The sequence below is a fragment of the Salvelinus fontinalis genome, chromosome 39 (assembly GCF_029448725.1).
Source record: "Salvelinus fontinalis isolate EN_2023a chromosome 39, ASM2944872v1, whole genome shotgun sequence".
Taxonomy (NCBI): domain Eukaryota; kingdom Metazoa; phylum Chordata; class Actinopteri; order Salmoniformes; family Salmonidae; genus Salvelinus; species Salvelinus fontinalis.
In genome coordinates this window covers 2,528,905-2,549,734 of record NC_074703.1, presented here as the reverse complement: position 1 = coordinate 2,549,734, position 20,830 = coordinate 2,528,905, and the positions used below count along the sequence as shown (strand labels likewise).

General features: G+C 39.8%; 1 protein-coding gene across 2 annotated transcripts in view; it reads right to left on the bottom strand.

Moving 5' to 3' along the window:
- LOC129838857 (serine protease FAM111A-like) overlaps positions 1–20,830 on the bottom strand; it is an 85,265-nt gene that overhangs the window by 8,330 nt on the left and 56,105 nt on the right. Inside the window, exons 2-3 of one of the 2 annotated variants that reach the window (XM_055906082.1) lie at positions 11,220–11,263; positions 8,977–9,039 (exon numbers count right to left, since the gene is read on the bottom strand). In XM_055906082.1, the coding sequence (XP_055762057.1) occupies positions 8,977–9,039; positions 11,220–11,258 (102 nt within the window). In that variant the 5' untranslated portion in view covers positions 11,259–11,263. Of the gene's footprint in view, positions 1–8,976; positions 9,040–11,219; positions 12,810–20,830 lie in introns of those variants that run through there. The other variant, XM_055906085.1, reaches the window with a different exon arrangement.

Sequence of the window (20,830 nt, the reverse complement as noted above, 5' to 3'; positions counted from 1 at the left end):
TTTCTATTGTGTTATTGACTGTACGCTTGTTTATTCCATGTGTAACTCTGTGTTGTTGTATATGTCGAACTGCTTTGCTTTATCTTAGCCAGGTCGCAGTTGTAAATTAGAACTTGTTCTCAACTAGCCTACCTGGTTAAATAAAGGAGAAATAAAAATCAAATAAAAAAAGTATTCAGACCCTTTGGTATGAGACTCAAAATTGAGACAGAATTGTGTCGAAGCACAGATCTTAGGAAGGGTACCAAAACATTTCTGCAGCATTGAAGGTCCTCAAGAACACAGTGGCCTCCATCAATCTTAAATGGAAGAAGTTTGGAACCACCAAGACTCTTCATAGCACTGGCCGCCCGGCCAAACTGAGCAATCGGGGGAGAAGGGCCTTGGTCGGGGAGGTGACCACGAACCCTGTGGTCACTCTGACAGAGCTCTAGAGTTCCTCTGTGGAGATGGAGAACCTTCCAGAAGGACAACCATCTCTGCAGTACTCGACCAATCAGGCATTTATGGTAGAGTGGCCAGACGGAAGCCACTCCTCAGTAAAAGGCACATGACAGCCAGCTTGGAGTTTGCCAAAAGGCACCTAAAAACTCTCAGACCATGAGAAAAAAGATTATTTGGCCTGAATGCCAAGCGTCACTTCTGGAGGAAACCTGGAACCATCCCTACGGTGAAGCACTGTGGTGGTGGCAGCATCATGCTGTGGGGATGTTTTTCAGCGGCAGGGACTGGGAGACTAGTCAGGATCGAGGGAAAGATGAACGGAGCAAAGTACAGAGAGATCCTTGATGACAACCTGCTCCAGAGAGCTCAGGACCTCAGACTGGGGTGAAGGTTCACCTTCCAACAGGACAACGACCCTAAGCACACAGCCAAGACAACGCAGGAGTGGCGACTTGACAAGTCTCTGAATGTCCTTGAGTGGCCCAGCCAGAGCCCGGACTTGAACCCGATCGAACCTCACTGGAGAGACCTGAAAATAGCTGTGCAGCGACGCTCCCCATCCAACCTGACAGAGCTTGAGAGGATCTGCAGAGAAGAATGTGAGAAACTCACCAAATACAGGTGTGCCAAGCTTGTAGCGTCATACCCAAGAAGACTCGAGGCTGTAATCACTGCCAAAGGTGCTTCAACAAAGTACTGAGTAAAGGGTCTGAATACATATGTAAATGTGATATTTCCGTTTTTTTATTTTAATATATTAGCAACAATTTCGAAAAACATTTTCACTGTCATTATGGGGTATTGTGTGTAGATCGATGAGAAGAAAAAAACACAATTTAATACATTTTAGAATAAGGCTGTAACCTAACAAAATGTGGAAAAGGTCAAGGGGTCTGAAAACTTTCTGAATGCACTGTATATACACTTACATTGACACATAGGTGAACTGAATATACATATACAATATACACAGAAATAAACAAATTGCAATGCACTTATTTTAACTCATATCTATAGTATTTATCTATATATTTATATTGTAGACTGGCAATAAACGTGTTTTTTATTTTTATATGACTTAAAAGCAATATACTCAACAAATAGCACATTTTTTATTGCCCGCATACAGTTGAAGTCGGAAGTTGACATACACTTAGGTTGGAGTCATTAAAACTAGTTTTTCAACCACTCCACAAATTTCTTGTTAACAAACTATAGTTTTGGAAAGTCGGTTAGGACACAAGTAATTTTTCCAACAATTGTTTACAGACAGATTATTTCACTGTACCACAATTCCAGTTGGTCAGAAGTTTACATGCACTAAGTTGACTGTGCCTTTAAACATTTTGGAAAATTCCTGAAAATTATGTCATGGCTTGAGAAGCTTCTGATAGGCTAATTGACATCATTTGAGTAAATTGGAGCTGTACCTGTGGATGTATTTTAAGGCCTACTTTCAACCGCAGTGCCTCTTTGCTTGACATCATTGCAAATCAAAAGAAATCATCCAAGACCTCAGAAAAAAATTGTAGACCTCCACAAGTCTGTTTCATCCTTGGGAGTAATTTCCGAACGCCTGAAGGTACCACGTTCATCTGTACAAACAATAGTATGCAAGTATAAACACAATTAGACCACGCAGCTGTCATACTGCTCCGGAAGGAGACGTGTCTCCTAGAGATGAACGTACTTTGGTGCGAAAAGTGCAAATCAATCCCAGAACAACAGCAAAGGATCTTGTGAAGATGCTGGAGGAAACAGGTACAAAAGTATCTATATCCACAGTAAAAAGAGTCCTATATCGACATAACCTGAAAGGCCGCTCAGCAAGGAAGAAGCCACTGCTCCAAAACCGCCATAAAAAAGCCAGACTACGGTTTGCAACTGCGCATGGTGTCGTGTCTTTGGCATCATTTAACTGAAGACTTATTTTTTTATCAAAAATTCTTTGTAGTTAGTATTACGTGATTAAACTAATTAATCATGTAACTGTAATTAACTAGAAAGTCTCGGCACCAAGGAAAATATTCAGATTACAAAGTTAAACTTTTCCTAATATAACTTTCAGATATTTTAATATCTGATCAATTAGTCTTCGAATTAATGAATTATTCTTTACCTCACGTTAGTCTCATTCCAAACGTTTTAAATTGTTGGTTATCTGCACGAACCCAGTCTTCACTATGAGTCATCCATACATCAATTGTCTTAAATCATTTATTTATGAACTAACTAAATCATCACAGAAATGCACAAACAAACAAGTAGATATGGTTACAAGGGAATGTGCCCTAGTGGGCTAAACCGGCATGGCAGCTTGTTAGACAAAGGGACTGAGAAGGGCGCGAAAGATAAGAGACACTACAAAATTGATAATTATATTGATTGAAATGCTAATCCTTTGCACATGAACGCTCACTCATTCGGGAATAATTGCAATCAATATATAAATTTACGCTCAGTGTGTCGTCTTGATCGCTGTTGGAAGGTTAGTTTCTGTTGGTGAGTTTGTCCGCCCTCTCTGCCGCCCTCTCTGCCGTGGTTAGAATGGCTAGTTCAGAGTAACATTCAGCAATGTTGTTATAGAATAGATGTTTCGGCGGTTGTCGGTCTTCACGTTCAATGATACCGAATTTCTAGCTGCAGACTAGTAATTAGTATCAAAGATTTGTTCTTATTCTGTCGGTATCAATAGTCTAAGAGTTTAACCATGTGGGATGTTTAAAAGATTCAGCAATCTACTCAAACCCTATTTCCCTCTGTGATAGAGGTACTGGTCTCGTCTCAACCCTTAGCCCTCTCATAATTGAGGTAAGCTGGGTCTGGTGATAGAAAACCCAGGTGGGGGTTTTATTTGGAAGAGCAGAAAGGGGCTGTCCCATGACGCCAGATCCTGCCTGTGCTCATGGGTCGGTCCTCTGATTTAGTTAACTTCTTTCAGCTAGGAGGCAGAAGTTTTATGTTTGGAAAAATAACGTTCCCAAGGTTAACAGACTATTTCTCAGGCCCAGATCGTAGAATATGCATTTAATTTACAGATTAGGATAGAAAACACTCCAAAGTTTCCAAAACTGTCAAAATATTGTCTGTGAGTTTAACAGAACTGATTTTGCAGGCAAAAACCTGAGGAAATCCAACCCGGAAGTGCCTTTTATTTGGAAAAATCCCTGTTTCATTGCCTGCCCCTCCCCCATTTAAAGGGGTATCAACCAGATTCCTTTTCCAATGGCTTCCTCAGGCTGTGACCAGGTTTTAGACATAGTTTCAGGCTTTTATTTTGAAAATGAGCGAAATTTATCAAAACGCGTCAGGTGTCCTTCGATTAGTTCATGCGCGGGAGAGTTGTAGCTCGACATTTTCTTTCTCTGTAGTATTGAATAGTTTACCGTCCGTTTGAAATATTATCGATTATGTATGTTAAAAACAACATGAGGATTGATTAAAAAAAACGTTTGACATGTTTCTACGAACATTACGGATACTTTTTGGAATTTTCGTCTGCCCTTCAGGACCGGAACGAGCCTGTGGTTTTCTGAACATAACGCGCAAACCAAATGGCGGTTTTTGGTTATAAAACTAATCTTTATCGAACAAAAATAACATTTATTGTGTAACTGGGAGTCTCGTGAGTACAAACATCCGAAGATTATCAAAGGTAAGCGATTCATTTTATTGCTTTTCTGACTTTCGTGACCAAGCTAATTTGCGGCTAGCTGTTCTTACTGTTTTGTCTAGTGATTGATAAACTCACAAACGCTTGGATTGCTTTCGCTGTAAAGCATATTTTCAAAATCTGACACGATAGGTGGATTAACAACAAGCTAAGCTGTGTTTTGGTATATTTCACTTGTGATTTCATGATTATAAATATATATATATATTTTTTTAATTTGGCGCTCTGCAGTTTAGCGGTTGTTGTTGATAAATGATCCCGGTAACGGGATCTGTGAGTCAAGAAGTTAAACTCCAAAGGGAATTGGAGTTTCCTTCATTAAACAGTCTAAAATCACATTACATAATTTCACAAATAGTTTCATCTTTACTCATGAATTTATACAACAATTAGATGAAAACCTCATAACTGAGACTCTGGTATAAACAGGGTTATGGTAATGTGGCTGTTTTGTCTCTCATGAGTTTCACAAAATTGTACCAAATGGAACAGTTCGTAGCTGGATTCTTCCCCTACCGTGTATACATTCTCCAGAACATGAATATTGATCAGTTCTCACGTTCTGTGCTGTGGAAGAAATTCCTTTGTTCTCTCTATGAAACTCACTCTCTCTCTCTATACTGTCTGGCCATGAGGAAGGATCTCCTCCAGGAATTTACGACCTGAGACCACAGCAGCCTGGGTGTAGGAGAGAGAGAGAGGGGGGGGGGGGGGGTGGTGCAGAGGGAGGGGGATGGTGCTCACTGTACCCAAAGAGGGCAACGTCATGACAATGGGGACAAAGATCATACTTTTTGGAGAAATGTCCTCTGGTCTGATGAAACAAAAATAGAACTGTTTGACCATAATGACCATCGTTATGTTTAGAGGAAAAAGGGGGAGGCTTGCAAGCCGAAGAACACCATCCCAACCATGACGCACGGGGGTGGCAGCATCATGTTGTGGGGGTGCTTTGTTGCAGGAGGGACAGGTGCACTTCACAAAATAGATGGCATCATGAGGAGGGAAAATTATGTGGATATATTGAAGCAATATCTCAAGACATCAGTAAGGAAGTTAAACTTGGTCGCAAATGGGTCTTCCAAATGGACAATGACCCCAAGCATACTTCCAAAGTTGTGGCAAAATGGCTTAAGGACAACAAAGTCAAGGTATTGGAGTGGCCATCACAAAGCTCTGACCTCAATCCCATAGAACATTTGTGGGCAGAACTGAAAATCGTGTGCGAGCAAGGAGGCCTACAACCTTGACTCAGTTACACCAGCTCTGTCAGGAGGAATCGGACAAAATTCACTTAACTTATTGTGGGAACCTTGTGGAAGGCTACCCGAAACGTTTGACCCAAGTTAACTAATTTAAAGGCAATGCTACCAAATACTAATTGAGTGTATGTAAACTTCTGACCCACTGGGAATGGGGTGAAAGAAATAAAAGCTGAAAGAACTAATTCTCTCTACTATTATTCTGACATTTTACATTCTTAAAATAAATTGGTGATCCTAACTGACCTAAGACAGGGCATTTTTACTAGGATTAAATGTCAGGAATTGTGAAAAATTGAGTTTAAATGTATTTGGCTAAGGTGTAGGTGAACTTCCGACTTCAACTGTACATACTATTTGTATGGCTCTACTTCCTGCTAGAGAGTTGTATCTTCCTACTCATGGTGGAATCATTTAGAGCTACAGAGCCTTCAGAAAGTATTCTATTCATACCTGTTGACTAATTCCACATTTTGTTGTGTTACAGCCTGAATTCAAAATGGATTCGTTTGATGTTTTTTTCTCAACCATCTACACACAATAGCCCAAAATGACAAAGTGAAAACATGTTTTTAGACATTTATACAAATGTATTGAAAATGAAATACAGAAATCTCATTTATATGAGTATTCACACCCCTGATTAAATACTTTGTAGAAGAAACTTTGGTGTATATTACAGCTTTGAGTCATCTTGGATATGCCTGTATCAGCTTTGCAATTCTGGATTTGGGAATTGTCTCCCATTCTCCCTTGCAGATTTTCTCAAGCTCTGTTAAATTAGATGGGGGGCAGTGGTGAACAGCAAATCTTCAAGTCTTTCCACCAATTTTCAATGGGATTCAAGTCTGGGCTGTGGCAGGGCCACTCAATGACTTTAACATTCAAGTCATTCCAGCGTTGCTTACAGCGTTGGCTGTATGCTTGGGGTCATTGTCCTACTAGAACGTAAATCTTCACCCCAGTTTAAGGTCATTTACACTCTGAAGCAGGTACTCATCAGGCCAAAGAGTAAAATGTTTGTCTCAGACCACAGAATCTTTTGCCTTATGATCTCAGAGTCTTTCATGTGCCTTTTGGCAAACTCCAGGCCTGCTGTCACGTGCCTTTTGGCAAACTCCAGGCCTGCTGTCACGTGCCTTTTGGCAAACTCCAGGCTTGCTATCCAGTGCCTTTTTCTCAGGAGTGGCTTCCGTCTGGCCACTCTCCCATAAAGCCCAGATTGGTGCTGTAGAGACTGTTGTCCTTCTGGCAGGTTCTCCCATCTCAGCCAAGGAACTCTGTATTTCTGTCAGAGTGGTCATTGGGTTCTTGGTCACCTCCCTGACTAAGGTCCTTCTTGCCCGGTTGCTCAGTTTGTTTTACTTCCATATGTTTTCCATTTACTAATGATGGAGACCGCAGTGCTCTTGGAAACTTTCAACATTCTAGAAATGATTTTATACCCTTCCCCAGATACAGTGAGGAGAACAAGTATTTGATACACTGCCGATTTTGCAGGTTTTCCTACTTACAAAGCATGTAGAGGTCTGTAATTCTTATCATAGGTACACTTCAACTGTGAGAGACGGAATCTAAAACAAAAATCCAGAAAACGACCCATCTTCAATGTTCTTACTGAGGGAAGGAGGTTGTTGGCCAAGATCTCGCGATACATGGCCCCATCCATCCTCCCCTCAATACGGTGCAGTCGTCCTGTTCCCTTTGCAGAAAAGCATCCCCAAAGAATGATGTTTCCACCTCCATGCTTCACGGTTGGGATGGTGTTCTTGGGGTTGTACTCATCCTTCTTCTTCCTCCAAACACGGCGAGTGGAGTTTAGACCAAAAAGCTCTATTTCTGTCTCATCAGACCACATGACCTTCTCCCATTCCTCCTCTAGATCATCCAGATGGCCATTGGCAAACTTCAGACGGGCCTGGACATGCGCTGGCTTGAGCAGGCGGACCTTGCGTGCGCTGCAGGATTTTAATCCATGACGGCATAGTGTGTTACTAATGGTTTTCTTTGAGACTGTGGTCCCAGCTCTCTTCAGGTCATTGACCAGGTCCTGCCGTGTAGTTCTGGGCTGATCCCTCACCTTCCTGATGATCATTGATGCCCCACGAGGTGAGATCTTGCATGGAGCCCCAGACCGAGGGTGATTGACCGTCATCTTGAACTTCTTCCATTTTCTAATAATTGCGCCAACAGTTGTTGCCTTCTCATCAAGCTGCTTGCCTATTGTCCTGTAGCCCATCCCAGCCTTGTGCAGGTCTACAATTTTATCCCTGATGCCCTTACACAGCTCTCTGGTCTTGGCCATTGTGGAGCGGTTGGAGTCTGTTTGATTGAGTGTGTGGACAGGTGTCTTTTATACAGGTAACGAGTTCAAACAGGTGCAGTTAATACAGGTAATGAGTGGAGAACAGGAGGGCTTCTTAAAGAACAACTAACAGGTCTGTGAGAGCAGGAATTCTTACTGGTTGGTAGGTGATCAAATACTTATGTCATGCAATAAAATGCAAATTAATTACTTAAAAATCATACAATGTGATTTTCTGGATTTTTGTTTTAGATTCCGTCTCTCACAGTTGAAGTGTACCTATGATAAAAAATTACAGACCTCTACATGCTTTGTAAGTAGGAAAACCTGCAAAATCGGCAGTGTTTCAAATACTTGTTCTCCCCAGATATATGCCTCATTACAATTCTATCTTGGAGATCTACGGACAGTTCCTTGGACTTCATGGTTTAGTTTCTGCTCTGACATGCACTGTGAACTGTGGGACCTTATAGACGTGTGTTTCTTTCTTAATCAAGTCTAAACAATTTAATTGGCCACAGGTGGACTCCAATCAAGTTGTAGTGATCTCAAGGATAATCAAAGGAAATTGGATGCACCTGAGCTCAATTTGGAGTGTCATAGCAAAGGGGTGTGAATACTTAAATATTAAATGAATTAAATATTTCAGTATTATATTTTCAATCCATTTGTACATTTTTTCAAAAAACTTGTCTTCACTTTGTCATTATGGGGTACTGTGTTTAGATGGGTGAGAAAAAACAAACAATTTTATCCATTTTGAATTCAGGCTGTAATACAACAACATGTGGAATAAGTCAAGGGGTATGAATACTTTCTGAAAGCTCTGTATGTTTCCAGCTCATGCATATCAATATAGCATGTGCTTTCATAATATATGCCATTTAGCAGAAGCTTTTATCCACAAAATATACATTTCTCTCATTTAATAAATAATTATCTGTTACTTTTATTATGAAAACTGAAAACAAAACAAATGTTGATCAAACCAATACTTCATGGTTGATTACAAATGCATGTGTTATAAACATTATACTGACCATGCTATCATTAGGCTCAGTTATCTCCATCTTTATAAACATTATACTGACCATGCTATCATTAGGCTCAGTTATCTCCATCTTTATAAACATACTGACCATGCTATCATTAGGCTCAGTTATCTCCATCTTTATAAACATTATACTGACCATGCTATCATTAGGCTCAGTTATCTCCATCTTTATAAACATTATACTGACCATGCTATCATTAGGCTCAGTTATCTCCATCTTTATAAACATTATACTGACCATGCTATCATTAGGCTCAGCCATCTTCATCTTCTTCCTCTTTTGATCTGGCGATGAATCACTCTGGAAGAGAAAAATAACAGAAGTTTGAAGGTTCTAAAGAAAATACAATATGGACTTTCAGAATATGAAATACCATGTTTATCATGATAATATGGATACACATACACTACATGACCAAAAGGATCTGGACAACCCTTCTACATACACATACACACCACAATATGTGGACACCCCTTCAAATTAGTGGTTTCGGCTATTTCAGCCACACCTGTTACTGACAGGTGTATAAAATTGAGCAAACAGCCATTCAATCGCCATGGACAAACATTGACAGTAGAATGGCCCATACTGAAAAGCTCAGTGACTTTCAACGTGGCACTGTCATAGGATGTCACCTTCACAACAAGTCAGTTCGTCAAAATTTCTGCCCTGCTAGAGCTTCCCCGGTCAACTAAGTACTGTTATTGTGAAATGGAAACATCTAGGAGCAACAACGGCTCAGCTGCGAAGTGGTAGGCCACACAAGCTCACAGAACGGAACACATAAAAGCACGCAAAAATTGTCTGTCCTCGGTTGCAACACTCACTACCGAGTTCCAAACTGCCTCTGCAAGCAACATCAGCTCAAGAACTGTTCGTCGGGAGCTTCATGAAATGGGTTTCTATGGCCGAACAGCCACACACAAGCCTAAGATCACCATGTGCAATGCCAAGCGTTGGCTGGAGTGGTGTAAAGCTCGCCGCCATTGGACTCTGGAGCAGTGGAAAGGCGTTCTTTGGAGTGATGAATCACGCTTCACCATCTGGCAGTCCGACAGACAAATCTGGGTTTGCCAGATGCAAGGAGAATGCTACCTGCCCGAATGCATAGTGCCAACTGTAAAGTTTGGTGGAGGAAGAATTGTCACACCCTGATCTGTTTCACCTGTGTTTGTGATTGTCTCCACCCCCCTCTAGGTGTAGCCCATCTTCCCCATTATCCCCTGTGGATTTATACCTGTGTTCTCTGTTTGTCTGTTGCCAGTTTGTTTAGTTTGTCAAACCTACCAGCGTTTGTTTCCCTGCTCCTGTCTGTTTTCCTGCTCCTCTATTCTAGTCCTTCCCGGTTTTGACCGTTCTGCCTGCCCTGACCCTGACTGCCGTTTTGTACCCCCCCCGTTCTGGATTACTGACCCTGAGACTACCCGCCGTTCTGGACCCTTTACACCCTCTCTGGATTATTGACCCCTGCCTGCTTTGACCTGTTGTTTGCCTGCCCCTGTTGTTGTAATAAAATCTTGTTACTTCTACATCGTCTGCATCTGGGTCTTACCTAAACGTGTTAAGAATAATGGTCTGGGGCTGTTTGTCATGGTTCGGGCTAGTGAAGAGAAATCTTAACGCTATAGCATACAATGACATTCTAGACAATTCTGTGCTTCCAACTTTTGTGGCAACAGTTTAGGGAAGGTCCTTTCCTGTTTCAGCATGACTATGCCTCCGTGCACAAAGCTTGGTACATACAGAAATTGTTTGTTGAGGTCGGTGTGGAAGAACTTGACTGGCTTGCACAGAGCCCTGACCTCAACCCCATCGAACACCTTTGGGATGAATTGGAACGCTGACTGCGAGCCAGGCCTAACCGCCCAACATCAGCGCCCAACCTCACTAATGCTCTTGTGGCTGAATGGAAGCAAGTCCCCCCTGCAGCAATGTTCCAACATCTGGGAAGGCTTTCCACTAGAAGAGTGGAGGCTGTTACAGCAGCAGTGTTCCAACATCTAATGGAAAGCCTTCCCAGAAGAGTGGAGGCTGTTATAGCAGCAATGTTCCAACATCTAGTGGAAAGCCTTCCCAGAAGAGTGGAGGCTGTTATAGCAGAAATGTTCCAACATCTTTGGGAAAGCCTTCCCAGAAGAGTGGAGGCTGTTATAGCAGCAATGTTCCAACATCTTTTGGAAAGCCTTCCCAGAAGAGTGGAGGCTGTTATAGCAGCAAAGGGGGGACCAACTCCATATTAATGCCAATGATTTTGGAATGAGATGTTCGATGAGCAGTGTCCACATACTTTTGGTCATGTTTGGGGTGGCAGGTAGCCTAGTGCTAGTTGTCATTCATATCAGGCATCCTGAACAACAACTTTAATTTGATCAAAAATAGTAAATATGATGCTTTTATTATGTGACCCATCAAAAGGCATGCATAGATTGCAACTAAAACAAAAAATTACTTATTTTTCACAAATACATGTATTAACTTACATTGCTGTCAAGAGGCTCAGATTTCACCATGGCTGCCATTGGACCTGTGAAATCATTATTCAAAAAAATATTATTTGATAATTTATGGTTGACAATAACAGGTAGGTTGCAGGGTTTTTAATAAAGAGCAAAATACTGCAAGATACACCAGTACCTTTCTTCTGTCTTTGGCTTGTAAAATAGACACAACAAGCCTACTGTATTGCCAGCTCCAATGGCGCTCAATGAGTTAAGTTGACTCCAACTAGTTGCAAAGTAAGTTGTGATTGTATAGTATCCTACAGCTTGTAGGTTTATTTATTCTCCAATTAGAAGTGACTGGCAGACACAAGTAAAAACAATTAATTCAAAAAAGGAATTGATTGATTAACAGAGGTCTGTGATGCTATCTTAGTGGGACTAGCATCAACACAATGCCAAAGACTTGAGACTTTACTTTCATCAAACTTCATTGTTCTAATTCTGATTCTGGTGTTTCTTCACTAAAGTCAATCTCAACTTTTGTTGTTAGCAACTACAGCTTTCATTGGTAACTCTCTAGGATAGTGTGTCGATGCTCAACAAAAGAAACACTGCTGTTGTGTTCCCCTGATGTACAGGCCACTGATGTTCTACTGTTGTGTTCCCCTGATGTACAGATCACTGATGTACTACTGTTGTGTTCCCCTGATGTACAGATCACTGATGTTCTGCTGTTGTGTTCCCCTGATGTACAGACCACTGATGTTCTACTGTTGTGTTCCCCTGATGTACAGACCACTGATGTTCTACTGTTGTGTTCCCCTGATGTACAGACCACTGATGTTCTGCTGTTGTGTTCCCCTGATGTACAGACCACTGATGTTCTACTGTTGTGTTCCCCTGATGTACAGACCACTGATGTTCTACTGTTGTGTTCCCCTGATGTACAGACCACTGATGTTCTGCTGTTGTGTTCCCCTGATGTACAGACCACTGATGTACTGCTGTTGTGTTCCACTGATGTTCTGCTGTTGTGTTCCCCTGATGTACAGATCACTGATGTTCTACTGTTGTGTTCCCCTGATGTACAGATCACTGATGTTCTACTGTTGTGTTCCCCTGATGTACAGACCACTGATGTTCTACTGTTGTGGTTTATGATGATGATACTGTCTTGGTGTTTGAAGAAGAGGAAGCCCAGTGATTGGTTAAGAGACGTCTTTTCAACCTAAAAGGTGTATTTTCAACGTCTTGTGCTCGTACCGAGGACTCCTTTGACTTTGTGCTCTCGTTTCAGCGGTTAGGATGGTGGATCAGGCTGGCAACAAACTAGGAGTGGTTCAATGAATTGAACATCATTTAATGGACTCAACAAAACAAAGTTTACGGCGTGAACAAAAAGAAACACAATCACATATCAATTATAACATGGGTTCTCACTATAAGAGTAGACTAGTTATGACAGATCAAATGTGATTTGGAGGGGGACCACATTTTAGATACGGATTCTCTTCCCCTTTGTTTCAGAACAGTTTGTCAAATACACTTTCATCCCTGTACATGTCATGTTTTTGGTCATTAAAATATCCAGCGACTGGATAATCACTGTCGTTTCTCCTGATTGAACTTGTATGTTCCCTACAGACAGCGATTCCAGCTTCCACCGCAGAGAGACAGTTTTTTTGTTGTTGTCCGAATGCAGTACGACAAGGCTCCAAGACAAAAAAAGAAACAATGTATGAGAGGCAAGCGGTCAAAGAGGGGACCAGGAACACAGGCCGTGGACACCAAGCTACAGCAGGACGGGGTAATTAACCTCTCCAAAAAAGAGCTCACTGACGCGTAAGTCTCAGTCTTATCTAAGAGCCTCTCATTTGTACCTACATGCACAGACAAACCATTTGATAAGAAAGTAGATCTGTTTAAATTATTTCGCAAGATGACATTTAAAGACGTGTTTTCCCAAAACACTGTTTCTGGCCTAGAAACCCAACAAAGAACTGTTACCCATATTTTAAGCCCAAAAGCGAATTCTGTCCTATGGTTAACAACTCCTCGATTAATATTGTCATTTAGGCAAAAATGTACAGGCATGGTTGTATGGCACATTTGCAGCAAAGGTATTCATATTCAGGTTTTGAGATAAGGTTGTTTAATAGGGCTGTCACGCCCTGACTAGGGGGTAGTCTAGTTTATTATTTCTATGTTGTGTTCTAGTTTATTTTTCTATGTTGGTGTTTTGTATGATTCCCAATTGGAGGCAGCTGGTAATTGTTGTCTCTAATTGGGGATCATATTTAAGTAGCTACTTTTCCCACCTGTGTTTGTGGGATATTATTTTGTGTTTGTGCACCACTTAGTCACGTTTTGTTGTTTCTTTATTGTTTTGCTTTAGTTTCACTTTATAATAAAGATGTGGAACTATACATCCGCTGCGCCTTGATCCGTCTCTCCTCACGGTTGTGACAAGGGCTCCATATTTGAGCTAATATCCATTTGGAACACCTGTGTGGGATCAACACTCAATTTTTCTATAGAAACGTTCATTATTGAGTTTTCTCTGAATCTTTTTATTTTTCTAAAACGACCACAGCAACCCCCTTGTCTGCAGGTTTGATAATGAACTAATGAAAGAGTCATCTTTGGTTAAGTGTCTGATCTTCTGTCCTGGTGAGGTTCTTCTGAATATGGTTTGTTTTTCTCCTATATACAGACATGGCTTCTTGTTCGACTAACCTACACAAACCTAGAACACAACAAGGCAACTATCCAGGCAGACCAGTGGTTGCAGGAATAGACTCAATGCTAGAGCCGTTGTCGAACTTTGTAGACTCTTTTATTAAAACTCATGTGCAATCATTGCAATCATACGTGAAAGACTCATCAATATAGACTCATCAATAACGGGATTAACAGAAGACGGTATTTTGGTCACATTAGATGTCGAGAGTCTATGTACCATCATTCCCCATACGGGGAGGGCTGGCAGCCCTAGCTCACTATTTGAGAGACAGAGATATTAACAAATACCCACCAACAAACTTTATTCTAGAGCTGGCTGAATATGTTTTGACATAACTATTTCAGGTTTGATGATGAATACTACCTAAAAAACGAATGGAACATCGATGGGCTCCACATTCGCTCCGAGCTATGCTAACCTATGTGGGTCATTTTGAAGAACGTTTTGTTAACAATGAAAATCAATTTTTGAATAAATTCCTAAAGTGGTATGGATATATTGACGACATGATTAGCATATGGGGAGGAACGGGAGAAGAGATGTAAGACTTTATGGCATTAGTCAATGACATTGACCCCAATCTCAAATTCACGATTGCATGTAACACTAAACATGTTCATTACCTCGATATGTGGATTGAGAAATCAAATGGAACCCTGTTTACAACTATGTATAGAAAAGAAAACGGACAGAAATACTATAATACAGGGGGACAGCTTCCATCCTGAGCCATTAAAAAGAGGACTTCCAAGAAGCCAATTTTTCAGACTGCGCCGTATATGCCACTCCACAGAGGATTATCTAGAAAAAGCAGCGGAGATGCGCATGAGGTTTCTAAAAAAAGGCTACTCCACAATGTGTGGATGAAGCTCTTAATTTGGCATTGGAAAAAACAGGAGATGAACTGCTACAACAAAGACCAACTAGAGATAAAGAACACTCTGTAATGTTCACCACCACATAGACTTCGAACTCGCGCAAAGTGGGAGATGTTATCAAGAAACACTGGCATGTTATATCATCCAGCTGAATTTAAGAACCCGCCACTTAATGTGTATAGAAGAGGTCGCAATTTACGCGATACATTGGTCCATGCCAACTGCCAGCCACAAAAGAAAATCAGCCAGTCTCTTTTACGCCCTCTTCAGAATGGTAGCTATAAATGCAGAGGTTGCGCACAGTACAATAACATGATGAAGTGTGAATATTTCTGCCAGCCACATACAGGAAAACGGTTCCAAATGTTTTAAATTATTACGTGCTCCACCACCCATGTTATCTACATGATTACATGTCCATGTGGGCCGTGTTATGTACTGTTGGTAAAACCTCTCGTTCTCTCAAACAGAGAATTAGTGAACATAAAAGTTAAATCAGGAGAAACGACAAGCAGCCGCAGTACATTTTAATGACCAACAAAATGACATTAAAACATTTAGATTTTGTGGCATATTGTCAGATTAGTCTTTTTCTAAATGCACTGTACCCAATGATTTATGAAAACGTACAGGTCGATGTCCTCATTGTGGTTTTACAGACGTGTTTAATACGTTTTATGTACATACTTTATTCAAATACTTATGAAATGTTATATTTGGTAACACATGTATATTTTCCCTCGACTCGAACGGATGTGGGTGGAGCAATGTCTACATAAGGTTGCAAATTATAAACACTCGCAAAAGCCGATACGTAAAAGCTTTTTTTATTCAACTGTTACCATGCACCTGCAACAAAGATTGGCCAAATGTGCGACTGCCTATTGAATTTTGAATCCCTGTACATGCATTAACTCATCATTGTTTACTCTCATTGTAATTGTATTAATATAATGACCTGATGTAAAGACATGAACACTAACAAGACTGACCTGAACACTTCCCTTCTCATTGTATTTGTATAATAGAAACCTCACAGCCTACAATAACAATCCTACTGCCAGTGAGAATGTAGAGCCTGTTTGTTACTGTTCTATTCAAAAGTATTATACAAATGTCTAGTAACCTACCTGTGTTACTGCATTGGCTGATCTGAGACCTGTGTTGAAAGAGGAAGTTGTGTCAGTGATCATTGCTTTTATACCTGCAGTACTTTCATATGTAGGTATGTTATATACCTGCACTACTTTCACATGTAGGTATGTTATATACCTGCACTACTTTCACATGTAGGTATGTCATATACCTGTACTACTTTCACATGTAGGTATGTTATATACCTGCACTACTTTCATATGTAGGTATGTTATATACCTGCACTACTTTCATATGTAGGTATGTTATATACCTGCACTACTTTCATATGTAGGTATGGTATATACCTGCACTACTTTCATATGTAGGTATGGTATATACCTGCACTACTTTCATATGTAGGTATGTTATATACCTGCACTACTTTCATATGTAGGTATGGTATATACCTGCACTACTTTCACATGTAGGTATGGTATATACCTGTACTACTTTCATATGTAGGTATGGTATATACCTGTACTACTTTCATATGTAGGTATGTTATATACCTGTACTACTTTCACATGTAGGTATGTTATATACCTGTACTACTTTCATATGTAGGTATGTTATATACCTGTACTACTTTCATATGTAGGTATGTTATATACCTGCACTACTTTCATATGTAGGTATGTTATATACCTGTACTACTTTCACATGTAGGTATGTTATATACCTGCACTACTTTCACATGTAGGTATGTTATATACCTGCACTACTTTCATATGTAGGTATGTTATATACCTGTACTACTTTCATATGTAGGTATGTTATATACCTGCACAACTTTCATATGTAGGTATGTTATATACCTGCACTACTTTCATATGTAGGTATGTTATATACCTGTACTACTTTCATATGTAGGTATGTTATATACCTGCACTACTTTCATATGTAGGTATGTTATATACCTGTACTACTTTCATATGTAGGTATGTTATATACCTGTACTACTTTCATATGTAGGTATGTTATATACCTGTACTACTTTCACATGTAGGTATGGTATATACCTGTACTACTTTCATATGTAGGTATGTTATATACCTGTACTACTTTCACATGTAGGTATGTTATATACCTGCAGTACTTTCATATGTAGGTATGTTATATACCTGCACTACTTTCACATGTAAGTATGTTATATACCTGTACTACTTTCACATGTAGGTATGTTATATACCTGTACTACTTTCATATGTAGGTATGTTATATACCTGTACTACTTTCATATGTAGGTATGTTATATACCTGCACTACTTTCATATGTAGGTATGTCATATACCTGTACTACTTTCATATGTAGGTATGTTATATACCTGCACTACTTTCATATGTAGGTATGTTATATACCTGCACTACTTTCATATGTAGGTATGTTATATACCTGCACTACTTTCATATGTAGGTATGTTATATACCTGCACTACTTTCATATGTAGGTATGTTATATACCTGCACTACTTTCACATGTAGGTATGTTATATACCTGCACTACTTTCACATGTAGGTATGTTATATACCTGCACTACTTTCACATGTAGGTATGTTATATACCTGCACTACTTTCATATGTAGGTATGTTATATACCTGTACTACTTTCATATGTAGGTATGTTATATACCTGTACTACTTTCATATGTAGGTATGTTATATACCTGCACTACTTTCATATGTAGGTATGTTATATACCTGTACTACTTTCATATGTAGGTATGTTATATACCTGTACTACTTTCATATGTAGGTATGTTATATACCTGTACTACTTTCACATGTAGGTATGTTATATACCTGCACTACTTTAACATGTAGGTATGTTATATACCTGTACTACTTTCACATGTAGGTATGTTATATACCTGTACTACTTTCATATGTAGGTATGGTATATACCTGTACTACTTTCATATGTAGGTATGTTATATACCTGTACTACTTTCATATGTAGGTATGTTATATACCTGCACTACTTTCACATGTAGGTATGTTATATACCTGCACTACTTTCACATGTAGGTATGTCATATACCTGTACTACTTTCACATGTAGGTATGTTATATACCTGCACTACTTTCATATGTAGGTATGTTATATACCTGCACTACTTTCATATGTAGGTATGTTATATACCTGTACTACTTTCATATGTAGGTATGTTATATACCTGTACTACTTTCATATGTAGGTATGTTATATACCTGCACTACTTTCATATGTAGGTATGTTATATACCTGTACTACTTTCATATGTAGGTATGTTATATACCTGTACTACTTTCACATGTAGGTACGGTATATACCTGTACTACTTTCATATGTAGGTATGTTATATACCTGTACTACTTTCACATGTAGGTATGTTATATACCTGCACTACTTTCACATGTAGGTATGTCATATACCTGTACTACTTTCACATGTAGGTATGTTATATACCTGCACTACTTTCATATGTAGGTATGTTATATACCTGCACTACTTTCACATGTAGGTATGTTATATACCTGTACTACTTTCACATGTAGGTATGTTATATACCTGTACTACTTTCATATGTAGGTATGTTATATACCTGTACTACTTTCACATGTAGGTATGTTATATACCTGCAGTACTTTCATATGTAGGTATGTTATATACCTGCACTACTTTCACATGTAGGTATGTTATATACCTGCACTACTTTCACATGTAGGTATGTTATATACCTGCACTACTTTCACATGTAGGTATGTTATATACCTGTACTACTTTCACATGTAGGTATGGTATATACCTGTACTACTTTCACATGTAGGTATGGTATATACCTGCACTACTTTCACATGTAGGTATGGTATATACCTGTACTACTTTCACATGTAGGTATGGTATATACCTGTACTACTTTCACATGTAGGTATGGTATATACCTGCACTACTTTCATATGTAGGTATGTTATATACCTTACTACTTTCATATGTAGGTATGTTATATACCTGTACTACTTTCATATGTAGGTATGTTATATACCTGTACTACTTTCATATGTAGGTATGTTATATACCTGCACTACTTTCATATGTAGGTATGTTATATACCTGTACTACTTTCATATGTAGGTATGTTTTTATACCAGCGCAATGATGATAGACACACCCTGTGGAAAGGTACTGGCTAAACCAAGCTCAACGTTTGTTGTTAGCAACTACAGCCTTCATTACTAAGACTTTATTAAGGTAGTCTAGCAACTGCACATCCTCATGCCAACCGGTTTCTAATGCGATAAGACAGCTGGCATCCTATTCCAATACCTTCCATACTCATCCCAGTCCTAATCGATAGACTAAACATGCTAGGTCATTTCCCTGAGCCTGAATCATTCAGTCGACTGAACAGGTGCTAGCAACTGCTTTAGTCATCACTATTAATACAACTTTCTGTCCCAATGAATTGAACATCATTTAATGGACTCAACAAGGCAAAGTTTACTTTGTGAACAAAAATAAACACAATCACATATCAATTATAACATGGGTTCTCACTACATGAGTCGACTATTTTTCGCTTTTCATGACAATGTAGAGCCTGTTTGTTAATGTTCTATTCAAAAGTATTATACAAATGTTTAGTAACCTACCTCTGTTACTGCGTTGGCTGATCTGAGACCTGTGTTGAAAGAGGAAGTTGTGTCAGTGATCATTGCTTTTATACCTGTACTACTTTCATATGTAGGTATGTTTTGTACCTGCGCAATGATGTATATTAATAGACACACCCTGTTGAAACCAAGTGCTTTCCCAATGGACGGGCTCAAAGGAAAACCATTCAACAGAATCCAGGGAGTTGGTTCAGGATTATGATGATGATATTGTCTTGGTGTTTGAGGAAGAGAAATACCAGCAAAATATGGTTGAAAGATGTCTCGTTTTTCAACGTCTTTTAAGCCTTTTCAACCAAAAATATATTTTCAACGTCTTGTGCTCATAGGAAGGACGCCTTTGACTTATATATTTAAATTGCACTTACTTGATTGCTCTCATCTTCTTTCCTCGCCACCTTCTAATCCAATGTGTTTTGAAAAGGAGGCGAGGAGAGAGGATGTGAGGAACCAAGGAAATGCAATTGAGATCCTCCCTTGTTTCATTGTTTTATGCAGTGTACTCTTCACTGATGGTCTGTGTTCTGTTGGGGATGGTCTGTGTTCTGTTGAGGATGGTCTGTGTTCTGTTGGGGATGGTCTGTGTTCTGTTGGGGATGGTCTGTGTTCTGTTGGGGATGGTCTGTGTTCTGTTGGGGATGGTCTGTGTTCTGTCGGGGATGGTCTGTGTTCTGTCGGGGATGGTCTGTGTTCTGTCGGGGATGGTCTGTGTTCTGTCGGGGATGGTCTGTGTTCTGTTGGCGATGGTCTATGTTCTGTTGGGGATGGTCTGTGTTCTGTTGGGGATGGTCTGTGTTCTGTCGGAGATGGTCTGTGTTCTGTTGGGGATGGTCTGTGTTCTGTTGGGGATGGTCTGTGCTGTGATCAGTGAATCTGAAGACCAGGAGGGGAGACCAGGCTCCACAGAACACCAGGGGCTATATGTATTAAACCTCTCAGAGTAGGAGGGCTGATTTAGGATCAGTTTTGTCTTTTAGATCATAATGAACAAGATTATATGGACAGATCCTAGATCAGCACTCCTACTCTGAGACTGTTTGTGGATAAGGGCACATGTCCCTCCCTCTGTCCTGTAATCTTATTCATTGTGAACTAAAATAAAAACCTGATCCTAGATCAGCACTCCTCTGAGACAGTTTATGACATCTCTATCGGCTGGCCTACACAGTAAAAATGTAAGTGTTAATTTAACTCCTATAGAGTTGAATTCAACACTGTTTCAGATAACATTTGGTCCCAG